This window comes from Vigna umbellata, chromosome 4 (assembly GCF_029865625.1).
Source record: "Vigna umbellata cultivar VRB3 chromosome 4, Vumbellata_1.0, whole genome shotgun sequence".
Classification (NCBI taxonomy): domain Eukaryota; kingdom Viridiplantae; phylum Streptophyta; class Magnoliopsida; order Fabales; family Fabaceae; genus Vigna; species Vigna umbellata.
Genome location: NC_142168.1, coordinates 13295913 through 13308774, shown reverse-complemented (window position 1 = coordinate 13308774; position 12862 = coordinate 13295913). Strand labels below are relative to the sequence as shown.

General features: G+C 28.0%; 2 protein-coding genes across 2 annotated transcripts; one reads left to right on the top strand and one right to left on the bottom strand.

The window, feature by feature from the left end:
• Positions 1-3169: 3169 nt before the first annotated feature.
• LOC124824438 (uncharacterized) lies at positions 3170-3796 on the bottom strand. Its single transcript, XM_047296872.2, has 2 exons — positions 3636-3796; positions 3170-3544 (listed from the first exon to the last, which is right to left on the bottom strand). Exons 1-2 carry the CDS (start codon positions 3736-3738, stop codon positions 3261-3263), a joined length of 387 nt encoding a protein of 128 aa, XP_047152828.1. The 5' UTR covers positions 3739-3796; the 3' UTR covers positions 3170-3260.
• Positions 3797-6838: 3042 nt separating this feature from the next.
• LOC124824667 (eukaryotic translation initiation factor 5) lies at positions 6839-9516 on the top strand. Its single transcript, XM_047297132.2, has 2 exons — positions 6839-6991; positions 7537-9516. The coding sequence occupies exon 2, from the start codon at positions 7920-7922 to the stop codon at positions 9243-9245; it is 1326 nt and encodes a 441-aa protein (XP_047153088.1). The 5' UTR covers positions 6839-6991; positions 7537-7919; the 3' UTR covers positions 9246-9516.
• Positions 9517-12862: the final 3346 nt, after the last annotated feature.

The following is a 12862-nucleotide window of genomic DNA, read 5'->3' as shown; positions in this document are numbered from 1 at the left end:
GAGAGACTAATTCTAATTTTCGCTGAAAGTTAAGGGACCAAAAACATATTTAACCCTATATATTTTTACTTTAATCTTCAACTATTTTGACATTTAGTTTTTTTAGCTTTTAAGAAGAAGTTTCTATTATTATTTGAGAAATGATTTTTCGACATCATAACAAAACCACTTGAAAACCTATTTTCAAAGATAATATATAGTTATTGAAAAAATAAAGTTTTATATTTATAAAAAAATTAAAAAGTAAAATAATGAATATAAAATAAGTGTAAAAACTTATAAGATATCAACTACATTGTTCCTTATTATTTACCATTGACGTGTAGTTATACACGTCATCATATTTATGAAGACAAAAATCAGTTCTTTTCTTTAAACTCCAGAATTTATCACGATTTCTAATGATTCAAAACATGTTTTGAAGAAGATTAAAAAGCCTTTTTTTTTAAAATGTTCCAATATGCGATGAAAAATATCAGGATAGATTTATAACAAAACATCAATTTGTCTAAATTATTAGAATTCGTTTATAAGTTTGAAAATTGTTTAAAATAATGTGTCACTTATTTTAACTTCAAATTTTAAGATATTAAAATTATTTTTGTTTAACTTTTTTATTTATACAGATTATAGAATTTACACTCACACTTAAATTTAATATATATGAAAAACCAAAACCCTAATTCTCATTAAGAATATAATTAAAGTTACATTCGGTGGAGTATCTATTTCTTTGACTCTATCAAATTCTCAACGTTAAGATGATGCATGGAAATCTTCTTCTATTTATTTATTTATTTTTTTAATTTCTATCTCTTGTTAATTGGCAAGGGGTGATTAAAGAATAAAACATTGTCGTTTATGTTGGAAAGTACCTACAAATGAAGGACCCGTGAGCCATTAAAGAAGAAAAATAACGCAAAATTGTCGTTTATATATGGCCATATATGTAAGTAACCAAAAAGGAAAAACCTCCATTTCCATTACGGCGTCTTTTCAAACTCCATTCACTTAATCTTCCAACTTTTGTCTTTAATTATACGTCATTCTATTAATTATATGTTTCCAGATATAAACTTTTTTAATAATTTCCTTTTTGAAGAAAATAAATCTCGCAATTTTGGTAAAAGAAAATTATTCTTTTTCTTCGAAAACTTGAACAAAACGTGAGGGAGAAACTTCTAAAAATATAAATTAATCATGTTTTGAGGGAGATAGTATTGTTGGGAGTGACCCTTATGTTCATGTGAATCTAAAATAATGACAAGACAATATAGAAGCATTAACAACTTTTTTTATTTATTTATAATGTTAATGTTGTTTAAATTATTTACATCAATGACGTTATCATTGTCTTATGAAGGTAAATTTGGTATGTTGATGTTGTTTCAAAATTAAGTGAAATTAATTATATATTTCCATGCGCTTATTTGGTTGTTAAAAGTTTAAAAATCATTTTGCCATGACTTTTTAGATTTAATAATATTTTATATATATATATATATTGGTTTGGTAGTCTGCATCAAACTTTTGTACTATGCTCTCTTTATTTGTTTTTGCATTCTAATTTTTTTTATTGCTTCAAATTGAATTGGTTTTTGAAAGTTGTGGAAAGCACCGGCCATTGTTATAGTTTAAAGCATAAGCTTATAAGGAGATGAGAAAGAAGTCCATGGAAAGAGAATTTCTTTTTAAAAGTGTTAAAAACACTTTATTTTCTAAGTAGCACATGTGTACTTTATTGGCAAAATATTATTAAGAATTGCAAAACTACAAACAAATTTTTTTAGATAAACATTGTAACTTAGAATTTTTTAATTTAAAAGGCCAGCCAATAAAAAAAAATAACGATCTATGTTTTTAAAAGTATATTTACTAACCTTTCTCTGAAAACTTATTGAGTTAGATAATCTTTCGGGTTATATTGAATGCAATTAATTTCTTATATTTTTTTCTTTTACTTTTTTTAAGCAAGCAAATTTAGATTAAATAACCTCTTAGAAGACTTATTGTATGTGTTCTTCATTGATATAATATTTTAGATTAAAATAGAATTCTGATCACCAATAGACAAATTTGTCAGTAAATAAATTCTTCGATAAATTATAGGCACCAAATCAAACTCAATTAAATATGCTTATAAATTAATTAGATATATGTAAGAAAAAAAAAGTAGAAGGAGAGGAAGTAGAGACGATACAGTGAGAATGGCATAACATCCACAATGATGGAGGTAGTGGTAACAGCAAAGAAGAAAAAGGAAAAAGTGAAAGAGAGAAAGATAAGACAAAGGAGGAGAAGAAACCAACACTGGCAATGACGGAGAAAGAACCAAATACAAAATCTTTAATAAAAATTATATTGAATAAAAAAATCTTTAATAATTATTGAATATGTACGGATATAGATATTTATCAATGTGTTTTTTAATAGATAAAAATTACCATTGAAATTTAGTCATATGTTACTATTACTATGGCAAAATATTACTATGGCAAAAAAATCTCCACCCCTGAATATTTGCGGATATTTACTGCGGCTGGATCTTTTAATATCTGCTTATAAACGGGTCGAGAGTACGGGTATTATACTATCCATACCTGCGGATATTCGTTAACCACAAAAAATAAAAATAAAAATTTAATTTATATTTTATTAAATTTAATTTAATTAAAATTAATATTAATTTATATTTTTTAAGTTAAATATAATTAAAATTAAATTTTAATTTATATTTAATTTAATATATATTATATTTTATATATCTTTTGTAATTTTATTTAAGTTTTATTATAATATTTTATAAAGATATATTTTTTAAATATTTGTAGTTATCTGCTGATTTTAAAATATGTGCGATATTTTTTAAATGTATATCTGTGTGGTAACAGATAGGATAACGGATAAATTTTTTTCTGTCAGATTAGATTGTGGGTAGACACCCTTAATGTTCGACAAATGTCACCAAATACATTAATTAATTGATGAATTGTGTTGATTAGTGTTATGACTTTTAATCTTAACCGTGAAGTTGTCTTTTACTATATGTTACTTTCTTCTAAGAATAAATAAGAGCCTGGAGGCTGCATGCTTGCCCCCATCAATGAAAAAAGCAATATATATACTTCCCTACCTAATATATTTCAACAAAATTTCAAATTCATTAAATAAGTTAGTAACTGTAATCCCCTCACAATTTCCATCACACAACACAAACGACGGACAAAGACAAAAATCAAACGTTGTTGAGCCGTGTACATTTACAGATGGTGGGGAAAAAAGAATAATTGGAGATGAAGAAGTAGGGAAAGAAGGCAAACGAAGAGTGTTCCAGCAAAGCAGGTGAGACCAAGACTGCCACAAACCAAACCAACAAACTCAATTACGTTGAACTCTCTGTTTCCTCTGATTTTGTCGTTATAAAGTGGGACATAATTCCAACCATGTTGGGATCTGCAACACCTTTCCAATCTCTCCCTCACCCTCACCATCTCTATCCTCTTCTTCAGAACATTCAAATCACCATCTACGCTCGTCCATCTCTCTGTTCATTCATCATTCCAAATCATTACAACGAGAAGAATGCAAAACATGAAAGAGAGTATCGTGAGATTATTTATTTATTTATTTATTACCTTCGTCTTGATAGTTCTGCACTTTGATCAGACGTGTATTGCTCCTCTTTGAATATGGCCTTCTTGGTTGAACGAAAAAGAAAGAAGAAAGAGAAGCAGCCATGTTAGTTTTTTGTTCACTGACCAGTGTTGAAACAAAATGTAGCAAAAGGGTGTTTGTATAAAAGTATAGGAGTGGCTTAAATCGCGGAATAATTTAAGGGTTTGTTAGGGTTGGAGGTGCCCTTTGTGTTCTCTTATACGACACTAGAAAAGGGTGTTTTAGGAGTCAAGAATATGAAGATTCATATTGTAATTGGTAACGCGTACGTGAAGAAGAAAGGCTGTGGGAAAAGTCATGGTTCCAATTAATAAATGCTTATCACCCTCACTTTGTTGTTATCTATTCATGGATTTCTTCAAGTGACCGGCTTAATTAACTAATCATTTTTGTTTCTTCTCTAAACACCACATTATCTCATCACCCTACTTCATGCATGCTTAATACCTATTTTCTACTTTAATAGTTTTACATTATTTAGAAGTCAGATTAAGTATTTAAAACAATTTTAATTTTTTCATTAAATTATAACCTTATATCCTATGTTTCTTAGCTTTTATAATATATCATGCAATTTACTTTAACGCATATACAAACTATTTAAATTTATATGTTTCGAGTACTTACTTATTATTATCATTTTGTTAACCATATATTGTTCCTCGATGAAATTAAAACAGTACTTGACACATTCAACATTAATTAATTATGCCAATAGTCTTGAGAAATTGCATGAGTTTACAATGCATTTTTCGCAAACTGTATTTCTTGCAAAGAATACTTTAAATACGAATTTTCTATGTTTTTTTTTGTCGATTTGTCTGTCATATTTGAATTGGCATTGGTTTTTACCAAGTCCAATTTGTATACCACGTTGTCTATAAGAAAAAAAAAATGTATCCCATCTGATCTCTCAACATTTTTTCCTTTTAGAAAACACAAGTTTGTTTTCTTTTATATATATGAAAAAAAAGTCAGCGTTGTCGTTTTTGTCTTTATCTATCGGCAACAAGAGTCATTGACATTATATTTTCCATCCTTTCCATTCTTTTTTTTATTCTTGAGAAAAGATATATTTGTTTTTTATATTCTTTTTTGGATTGCAACCAAGGATTATACATTGAATTTATACATAGTTATGTTCAAATTAATCAATATGTAAATTATAATATTGCATTTATTCAACTATGGTATGATACTCTCTTATAATTAACCATCACAAGTAAACTGTGGCAACTATATCAGTTTCAATACCTCATCATCAGTACGATAATAATTTATTAAATAAGTATTTAATTGCTGTACACTGTTAAAGTAAACGTTAATTAATTAAAACAGGTAGTCTTCAAAATAATTCTTATAAAAAAAATATAACATTAATGATTTAAATTTAGACAGTATCATGAAAGAAATTTATTTTGTCAGTTAATTTATTGCTTATTCTTGATTTTCTTTTGTGATAATCTTTTGTGCTTCTGTTTCTAACTGTCAGCACATGATAATCAAGTAGGATGAGCCTTATTCAATGACTGGGTCAGGCCCAATTAATTCAATATGAATTGTAATTTTTACTTCCTGCACCCTGCCAATTTTCTTTGTGTACTCCATCAAAGATTTCCAAAAAGCCGGGTGAGTGTTTCTCTTTCAAAAAATTTCCGAAAGTAATTTAATGCGTTTTGGAAAATAAAATCCGAAACGATACGAAATTTTCTTTGATGGTTATAAAAAGTAACAGCTATTAATTGTTAGATCTATAAAGAAACTAAAAATTTTCAATAAAAATTATAAAAAATATTTTATGCATTATTTATCAAAAGTTCGATCTATAACGATAACCAAACATATCAATTTATATTATAATATAAATATTTTAAAAATTGGACATATAGTTATGACAACACCTAATGTTTCCAGTAGTATTTTTCTAAGGGAAATTCTCCATTCACCTCTTTTGCATCCATGAATTTAAAAATTATCTATTTTCTATTTTTAAATTATGAAATCTGAAAATAAAAAATTATTTTCAAATTATATAGTTTAAAAAAATATATAATATAAAAGTCATTTTTAACCCAAAAGTAAAAAAAAATTAATAATACAAATCATTGAAGAGACTTAAAAAACAAAATAACTTCCAAATTATATAATCTATTTTTTTTAATTTATGATGTGAAAGTTTCTTATAACTTACAAATTGTATAATATTTTTTTTTAATTTTAACGTCGAGATTAACCAGTTAAAAAAGATAAAACAGTAATTTTCATATTCATGGTTGTAGAACAAATATTATGGAGTTTCTGGAAGAATCTGCGATATTCGAAAATTATAGGCCGAACAAGTAGATGAACAAGTACAAAACCCATTATAATATTTTTTAATATAGATCCCAATCAAATTTGAATTTAAACTCTGCAAATTATCTAAACCCATATCAAATTTTTGCTTTGCTTTATTATTATAATAATATCAGTAAATAATTATTATAATAATAATAAAATAAATTTTTAGTATATAAAAAATTCATCAATTTTGACTTTGATCTTTATAACTTCTCATTTTTCACCTTTATGCATTTTGAAATTGTATTTGTTTCTCTTTCATTTCTGTAAAAAATCATGCTCTAATTTTGGTTTACAATATCTTTTTTAAGAAAGATATGCAAAATATATTCAATAAATTTTAAGAATTTCTTAGATGCTAAAATGGTATGTAATAAATATGATTACTTATCAATTAATATAATCACTTAACTTGTGTTGAACACATGTTAACTACAGTTATGTAATATTTGTATAAAAGTAGAAATTTTTAATTTTAGATAATTAACTTGTGTTTTCTTTGCAAATTATTGTGTATTATATATGTAAATAATTTAATAAATGAAATTATACGAAAGAGAAAAGGATGACGCGTATTCGGTTAGGTTAAGTTTAATTTCCAATATATATTATCCGGTTTTCCTTTAATATATATTTCTTTTAACCGACATAGTAAACAGATATTGATCTGTTTGGATGGGTGCGATGAGTTATGATGAATGGCTAGAAGTGGAGGTGCGCGAAAATCGTTGAAGAAGTTAACATGATGAAGGGCCGGGATTCAATCCTAGTGAAGATTATTGATGTGGTAACTTGGGTACCACAAAATATAAACCGGATCATAGCCCAACAGCCAAACAGCACTGTATTTTTTATTTTTATGTTATAAATATTAGAAAGAACAGAACACAGAAGGCACAGCGCCGCCTCAAGCTCTATCCCTAATCCCTATCTTATTCTCTCTGCTCTCGCAACACGCTCTTGCCTCCGATCTAAGGTGCATCTTTTCTCGATCTTTATTTTCTGATTGTTTTTTGTGATTCACTTGCATCTGCCTATGTTTTTTGTTTCATCATCGTGATTGTAATATTAATGAAGACAGTAATGTTAGTGATAATCGACACTCATCGATCATGGCACCACGCTTATTCTTTGTGGGGGTTTCCTTCTGGACCACCACATATGTGATGACTCTTTTGCTTCTCAAATGTTATTGTTGCGGCAGTTCGGTCTGTGTTATCTAGGTTTTCGATTATTCTGTTATGTTTTTTATGATATTACGATAACGCTCCCTGTTCTGTTTAAATTATTTTTCGTTTTAGGGTTAGGATGCTCGCCTTTAGATAGATGTATGAAAACTTTGGGAACAATAATTTATGTTCTTGGTTTTTCATTGGCCTTATGTATGATTTGGTTGTTCATGATGGGTCTTGGCTAGGTATTTGTCATTGGTTTCAATATATTGTTATTTATGTTTAGGACTTGCCTTGAGTTTCGATGTTGTAATTTTGACAGTTTTTTTTTTCTGGATTTGAATTGTAGGTGTTGTTGAAGCTTCATTTTGTTGGCTTGGTATACGTGCAAGTTCTGCGGTGGCAGATTCCAAGGTGAAGGCGTCACGTTAAAGTTTCTTTCATGTTTGAACAGGCTACTATCCATTTGGGAGCAACTGAGCTGCTTGGAGAGTATTTTTCTTCTTCTAGAAAAAATTATAGACCCTCATCACCGCAGAGAGTTATCTGTATGCATCGCGAGACATACCAGAAATTCACTCAGTTTTGTGGTAGCGGTTGGCCACCTTCCATTATCCCCGAAGGAGATTCTTCCAGGCTACAAGCTACTTTAGAGACCGAAATTGCTGCTGCGTGTAACTTGAATTCTTGGGTTTGCTGCCACTGAATATCTCTGAGACTTTGTAAGTCAACATGGCTTTACAGAACATTGGTGCTGCAAACAGCGATGATGCCTTCTATAGGTACAAGATGCCTAAGATGATTACCAAAATTGAGGGCAGAGGTAATGGCATCAAAACTAATGTCGTCAATATGGTTGATATTGCAAAGGCATTGGCAAGGCCAGCTTCTTACACGACTAAGTATTTTGGTTGTGAGCTTGGGGCCCAGTCTAAGTTTGATGAGAAGACTGGGACTTCCCACGTCAATGGAGCTCATGATACTGCAAAGCTTGCTGGCCTTCTTGAGAATTTCATCAAGAAGTATGTCCAGTGTTATGGTTGTGGAAATCCTGAAACTGATATCATAATTACCAAGAACCAGATGATCCAGCTGAAATGTGCTGCTTGTGGTTTTGTGTCCGATGTTGATATGAGAGACAAGCTGACTACCTTCATCGTTAAGAATCCTCCAGAAGTAAAGAAAGGTTCCAAAGACAAGAAGGCCATGCGGAGAGCCGAGAAGGAGAGACTCAAGGAAGGTGAAGCAGCAGATGAGGAACAAAAGAAAGTGAAGAAAGAGGTTAAGAAGAAAGGTTCTTCGTCTACAAAGGATGGCACTGCAAAATCCACCATTTCAAAGAAGAAAGGAAGTGGCTCTGATGAAGATCGCACATCGCCTACTCACAGACAAATTGAAGAGAAAGAGGAAGCTCATGACGAAGATGATGATGATGGCGTGCAATGGCTGACAGACACGTCACTTGATGCTGCTCGTCAACGTATCCAAGAACAGTTAAGTGCTGTGACAGCCGATATGGTTATGCTTTCTACAGATGAACCAGAGAAGAAGAAAAAAGCAGCAAGTAATGAAAATGGTGGTTCTCAGAATGGTAACTCAATGAACTACGGGGCTGTGGTTGCTGAAGTGAAAGCAAATTTGAAGAAAGGTTTTGGAGAAACTGAATTGCTTTCTCGTCTTGCAGCACTTCCCGCACCTGCTCAAGAAAAGATGACTGCTCTGGTTGAAGCTCTATTTGAGGGAACAGAGAAAGGTTTTGGTAAAGTTACTCTTCTGAAGAAGAACTATTTCGCTGCTGCTGTTACAGAGGAGGGATCCCAGATTTTATTGCTTCATGCCATTGAGGAATTCTGTTGCAAGTCTAATTCCAATGCTTTGAAGGAGGTTGCCCTGGTTCTGAAGACACTGTACGATGCTGATGTGTTGGAGGAAGAGCACGTGGTTATGTGGTATCAAAAGGGACTGAAAGGCGATAACAAGAACTCCAAGATTTGGAAGAATGCCCAACCTTTCATTGAATGGCTTCAGAATGCAGAATCAGAATCGGATGAAGAATAATATGTGATCATTATCATGGAGGAAGAAACACTCTTGGATTTTCCTTTACTTATGTTTGCTTGTTTGTTTCATGTCCTTTATTTCCAATAAAGGGTCTTGTTGGCCCCATGTTCTGAACTATGATCTTTTAAATTTATTGCGAAGGTTGCACTGCTCTATTAGTATGTACGCGTCAGTGTGTGGTTCTTGAGTATTTTGGCTTTTTATGTTAATGTTTTATGCTTATAATAAAATGTGTCTTGATAATAAGATGGTGTTCTGTTGTTTCTAATCCTGCTTGTTCAAATGTGGTTGATACCTGATATGAACATCCTCTAGCTTTGTAGGGAATTATTATAAAATGTCCTTTTTCTTTACCCCTTTTAGTTTTTGATGGATTATTTGGGAAACGTTTTGATTTGGGGAGGCTACAACTCTTGCTCTTATGATAATCGATTGAGTATATTTGAGTCAAACTGTATGTCATCTTAAAATATTTTGTTGTTTACCCATTTTAGATTTGTTGGATCGATGGGGTAGGTTTTCATTGATATGCACCCGACAATAGCTTCTGTTATTGTGATTATCAATCAAGTAAGCATATTCTAGGAAACCCGCATGTAATTCTATAATGTTTTCTTATTTACCCCTTTTAGTTTTGTTGACTTGGTGGGTGAGGTTTTGACAGCAGATGCAGCTTTCATGATTATGGACATGAATTCGGTAAGGTATATTTTGAGCCAATTGCGTGTGGTTCTGATTCACATACTCATTCTTCTATTTCTGTATACCGCATATGTGTATGGGCTCAAATCTAGCACTGCTCACGTAAACGTAATTACAATACGGAATAAAAATAGTATTGTTGGGTGTTTCATCATACACCTAGGGTTTCACCCTACGCCTCTAAATTTTAGATTTATCCTCTAATTAATAATGTTAAATTTTAGATTTATTCTCTAACTAATAATGTTTGGTGAATATTATCATATCATTATATTATTGATTATTATTGTTATTATTTATTTATGACTTTATTGTTACATGTTAAAGTTAGCATTTATGTTATATTTATTGTTTTGGTTTGTGTTAGAAAATTAAAAAACAATTAATGACAAATAAAACTAATAAATCATATATTTAATATTTATATTATTAAAAAGATTATATCGAGGAAATACGAAAGAAAAAATATTGGATTTTTTATTTTGAATATGGAAATACGAAAGGATCTCTGGATGTTTTTATACTCGATATTTTAATAGTTCTTTTAATTATATTATTTGTAAATGTTTATTAGATTATTTTAAAATATTTTATTATATTATTTTTAAATATTTAATTAGGTAATTTGTTTGAATTAATTTAATTCATACAAAATAACTTTATTTAAAAATATATTAATAAATTTAAAATATTTTAGGTAGTGTTAGATATTATTAAATTATTAAGATAATTCAAAATAAATATTAAATATTTACAAACAAAATTATTTAATTTATAATTAATTTAAATATTTATATATTTATAAAATCCTATTATTTCATTAAAAAATAATTATATATCTTAAAATTATAAAAACAATATATTTTAATGAAGATTGAGAATTTTGAGTCAAAAAATTTGGTCAAAAGATTCTTCTATTTTTATTAAAAGTTAATCATGGAGGATATTATAAGTATTTTAAAAAGTTTTGAAAGTATAAGATAAAATCTTTGAACGTGCAGGGTGAAACACGTCTGTTGTTTTATAAGCATAATATATATACTTTTCATTTCATATATCTATATATAATTAGATTTCTATTTTCTTTTTTAGATACTTTTAATTTCATATATATATATATATATATATATATATATATATATATATTTTATTTTTTTTTTTCTTTTTTCATATCATATATCGTATAAATTTATCATTTATATCTCCTCTCTCCGAATGTATATCAAGAATGAGAAATATTTAAGGTGAATATGAATAATATTTTTAGCTTATAACTAATTTGGTTCTGTTCAAAATTATTTTTTTTAAAGTTAAATTTTGTGTGCTTTTAATTAAAACCTTTATTTTTATTTTGGTACATCTTTAAAATCTTTATTGAAAATTTATGCAGTTTTTTTTATAATGATATATTATGAGTTTTTTAACTTAATAAATAATGTTTTATAATTATTTATATTAATATTATTTATTTTTAAGTTTATACGATTAAATGTATACAGTATTAGGTTAACAAATCGGGTTAACAAAATCTTGCCTCATAGTTGGGTTAATTTAAATTGAAATAAATGAAAAAATTAAATACAACTAGAGGAAAATATTTAGGAATTTCTGCAATGCTTTAACATTTTCGATAAAGGGTTACGAAATAAAAAGAAAAAAAGTATTAGCGCATATAAACGATATATAAAAATATCACAAATGAATAAATTATATTTTAATATTTTGAATTATTTTTTTTTTCTTTTAAGTTTTTACGTTATGTGATGTTTGTAACATACACAGTTACAATTACTTGCAGCATTTTGGACTAAGCAAGCTGTTATAAGTACTGGGAAACTTTATTTTATTTATCAGTATTTATGAAACAATTTATTCAAATAAGATCTTAATCATGAAAATAAAAATGGAAAAGAGTAAGAGTACAAAAATTTGTTTGTAGAGTCACATAAATTATTTTATTTTTTATTTCTTTATTACACACAGGAGATTATTTAGGTAATTTTATCAGGAAAATATATTTAACTTTTATTATCTTTTTTCTTCTCATTTTTTTTTAAAGATCGCAAAAAGTATAGTTAGGTAAATTAAAAGTAATAAATTGTTCAAATATTATGTACCACACTAAATGTGTAGTTTAAGATGTTTATTTCATGTGTTATTTTGTCTTATGTTCTAGACTTTTTAAACAAACTACTGGATATTATTAAACCAAAGCTAAAATCTCAACTCTACTTTATAATATTTTATTTTTGACCTAAATTAAAGTTTTTATACTATATACTATTATGTCCTATTTTTCAACCCTTAGTATAAAAGGGAGTTTGTTGACTTTTAATTCAAAATATACTCAACACATTTTCTTCTAATTTCTTCTTTCTATAGTCGACAAAGTTAACAAAACCAACTTTTTTCCTAAAGACATTTTAGAATAAAAATATTTAAAATTTTATTTATATATAAACTAATTTATATATTTTCTTTTATAAATTTTTATTTTTTATCTAAACATAAATTTTAGCTTATATTTAATGTACATACCTAACTTAACTCAGTCCAATATCATTTATAGGTAAAATAATAATAACAAATTCACTATTGTAATGTTACATGAAATATTGGGAGATAACGCAATTATTTAAGAGATTTTCATATTTCAATTATCATTTAGTAAGATATCAACAATTAATATATTCTCTGTATAGCCAAAAAGTCTATAAACATAACACTGCATAGGAAATTATTTATTCAATATTTAATACTATATTATTCATCCATTAATTGTAGGTTGCTATAGTCAACTTTTTTTTTCTATTATAGACCACTTTTAAATTTTATTGACATGAGTAGAATATTATTTTTCTTTTTACATGAGTAGAACATTAGAATTTTTTTTATCCTAAGTAGACCTTTTA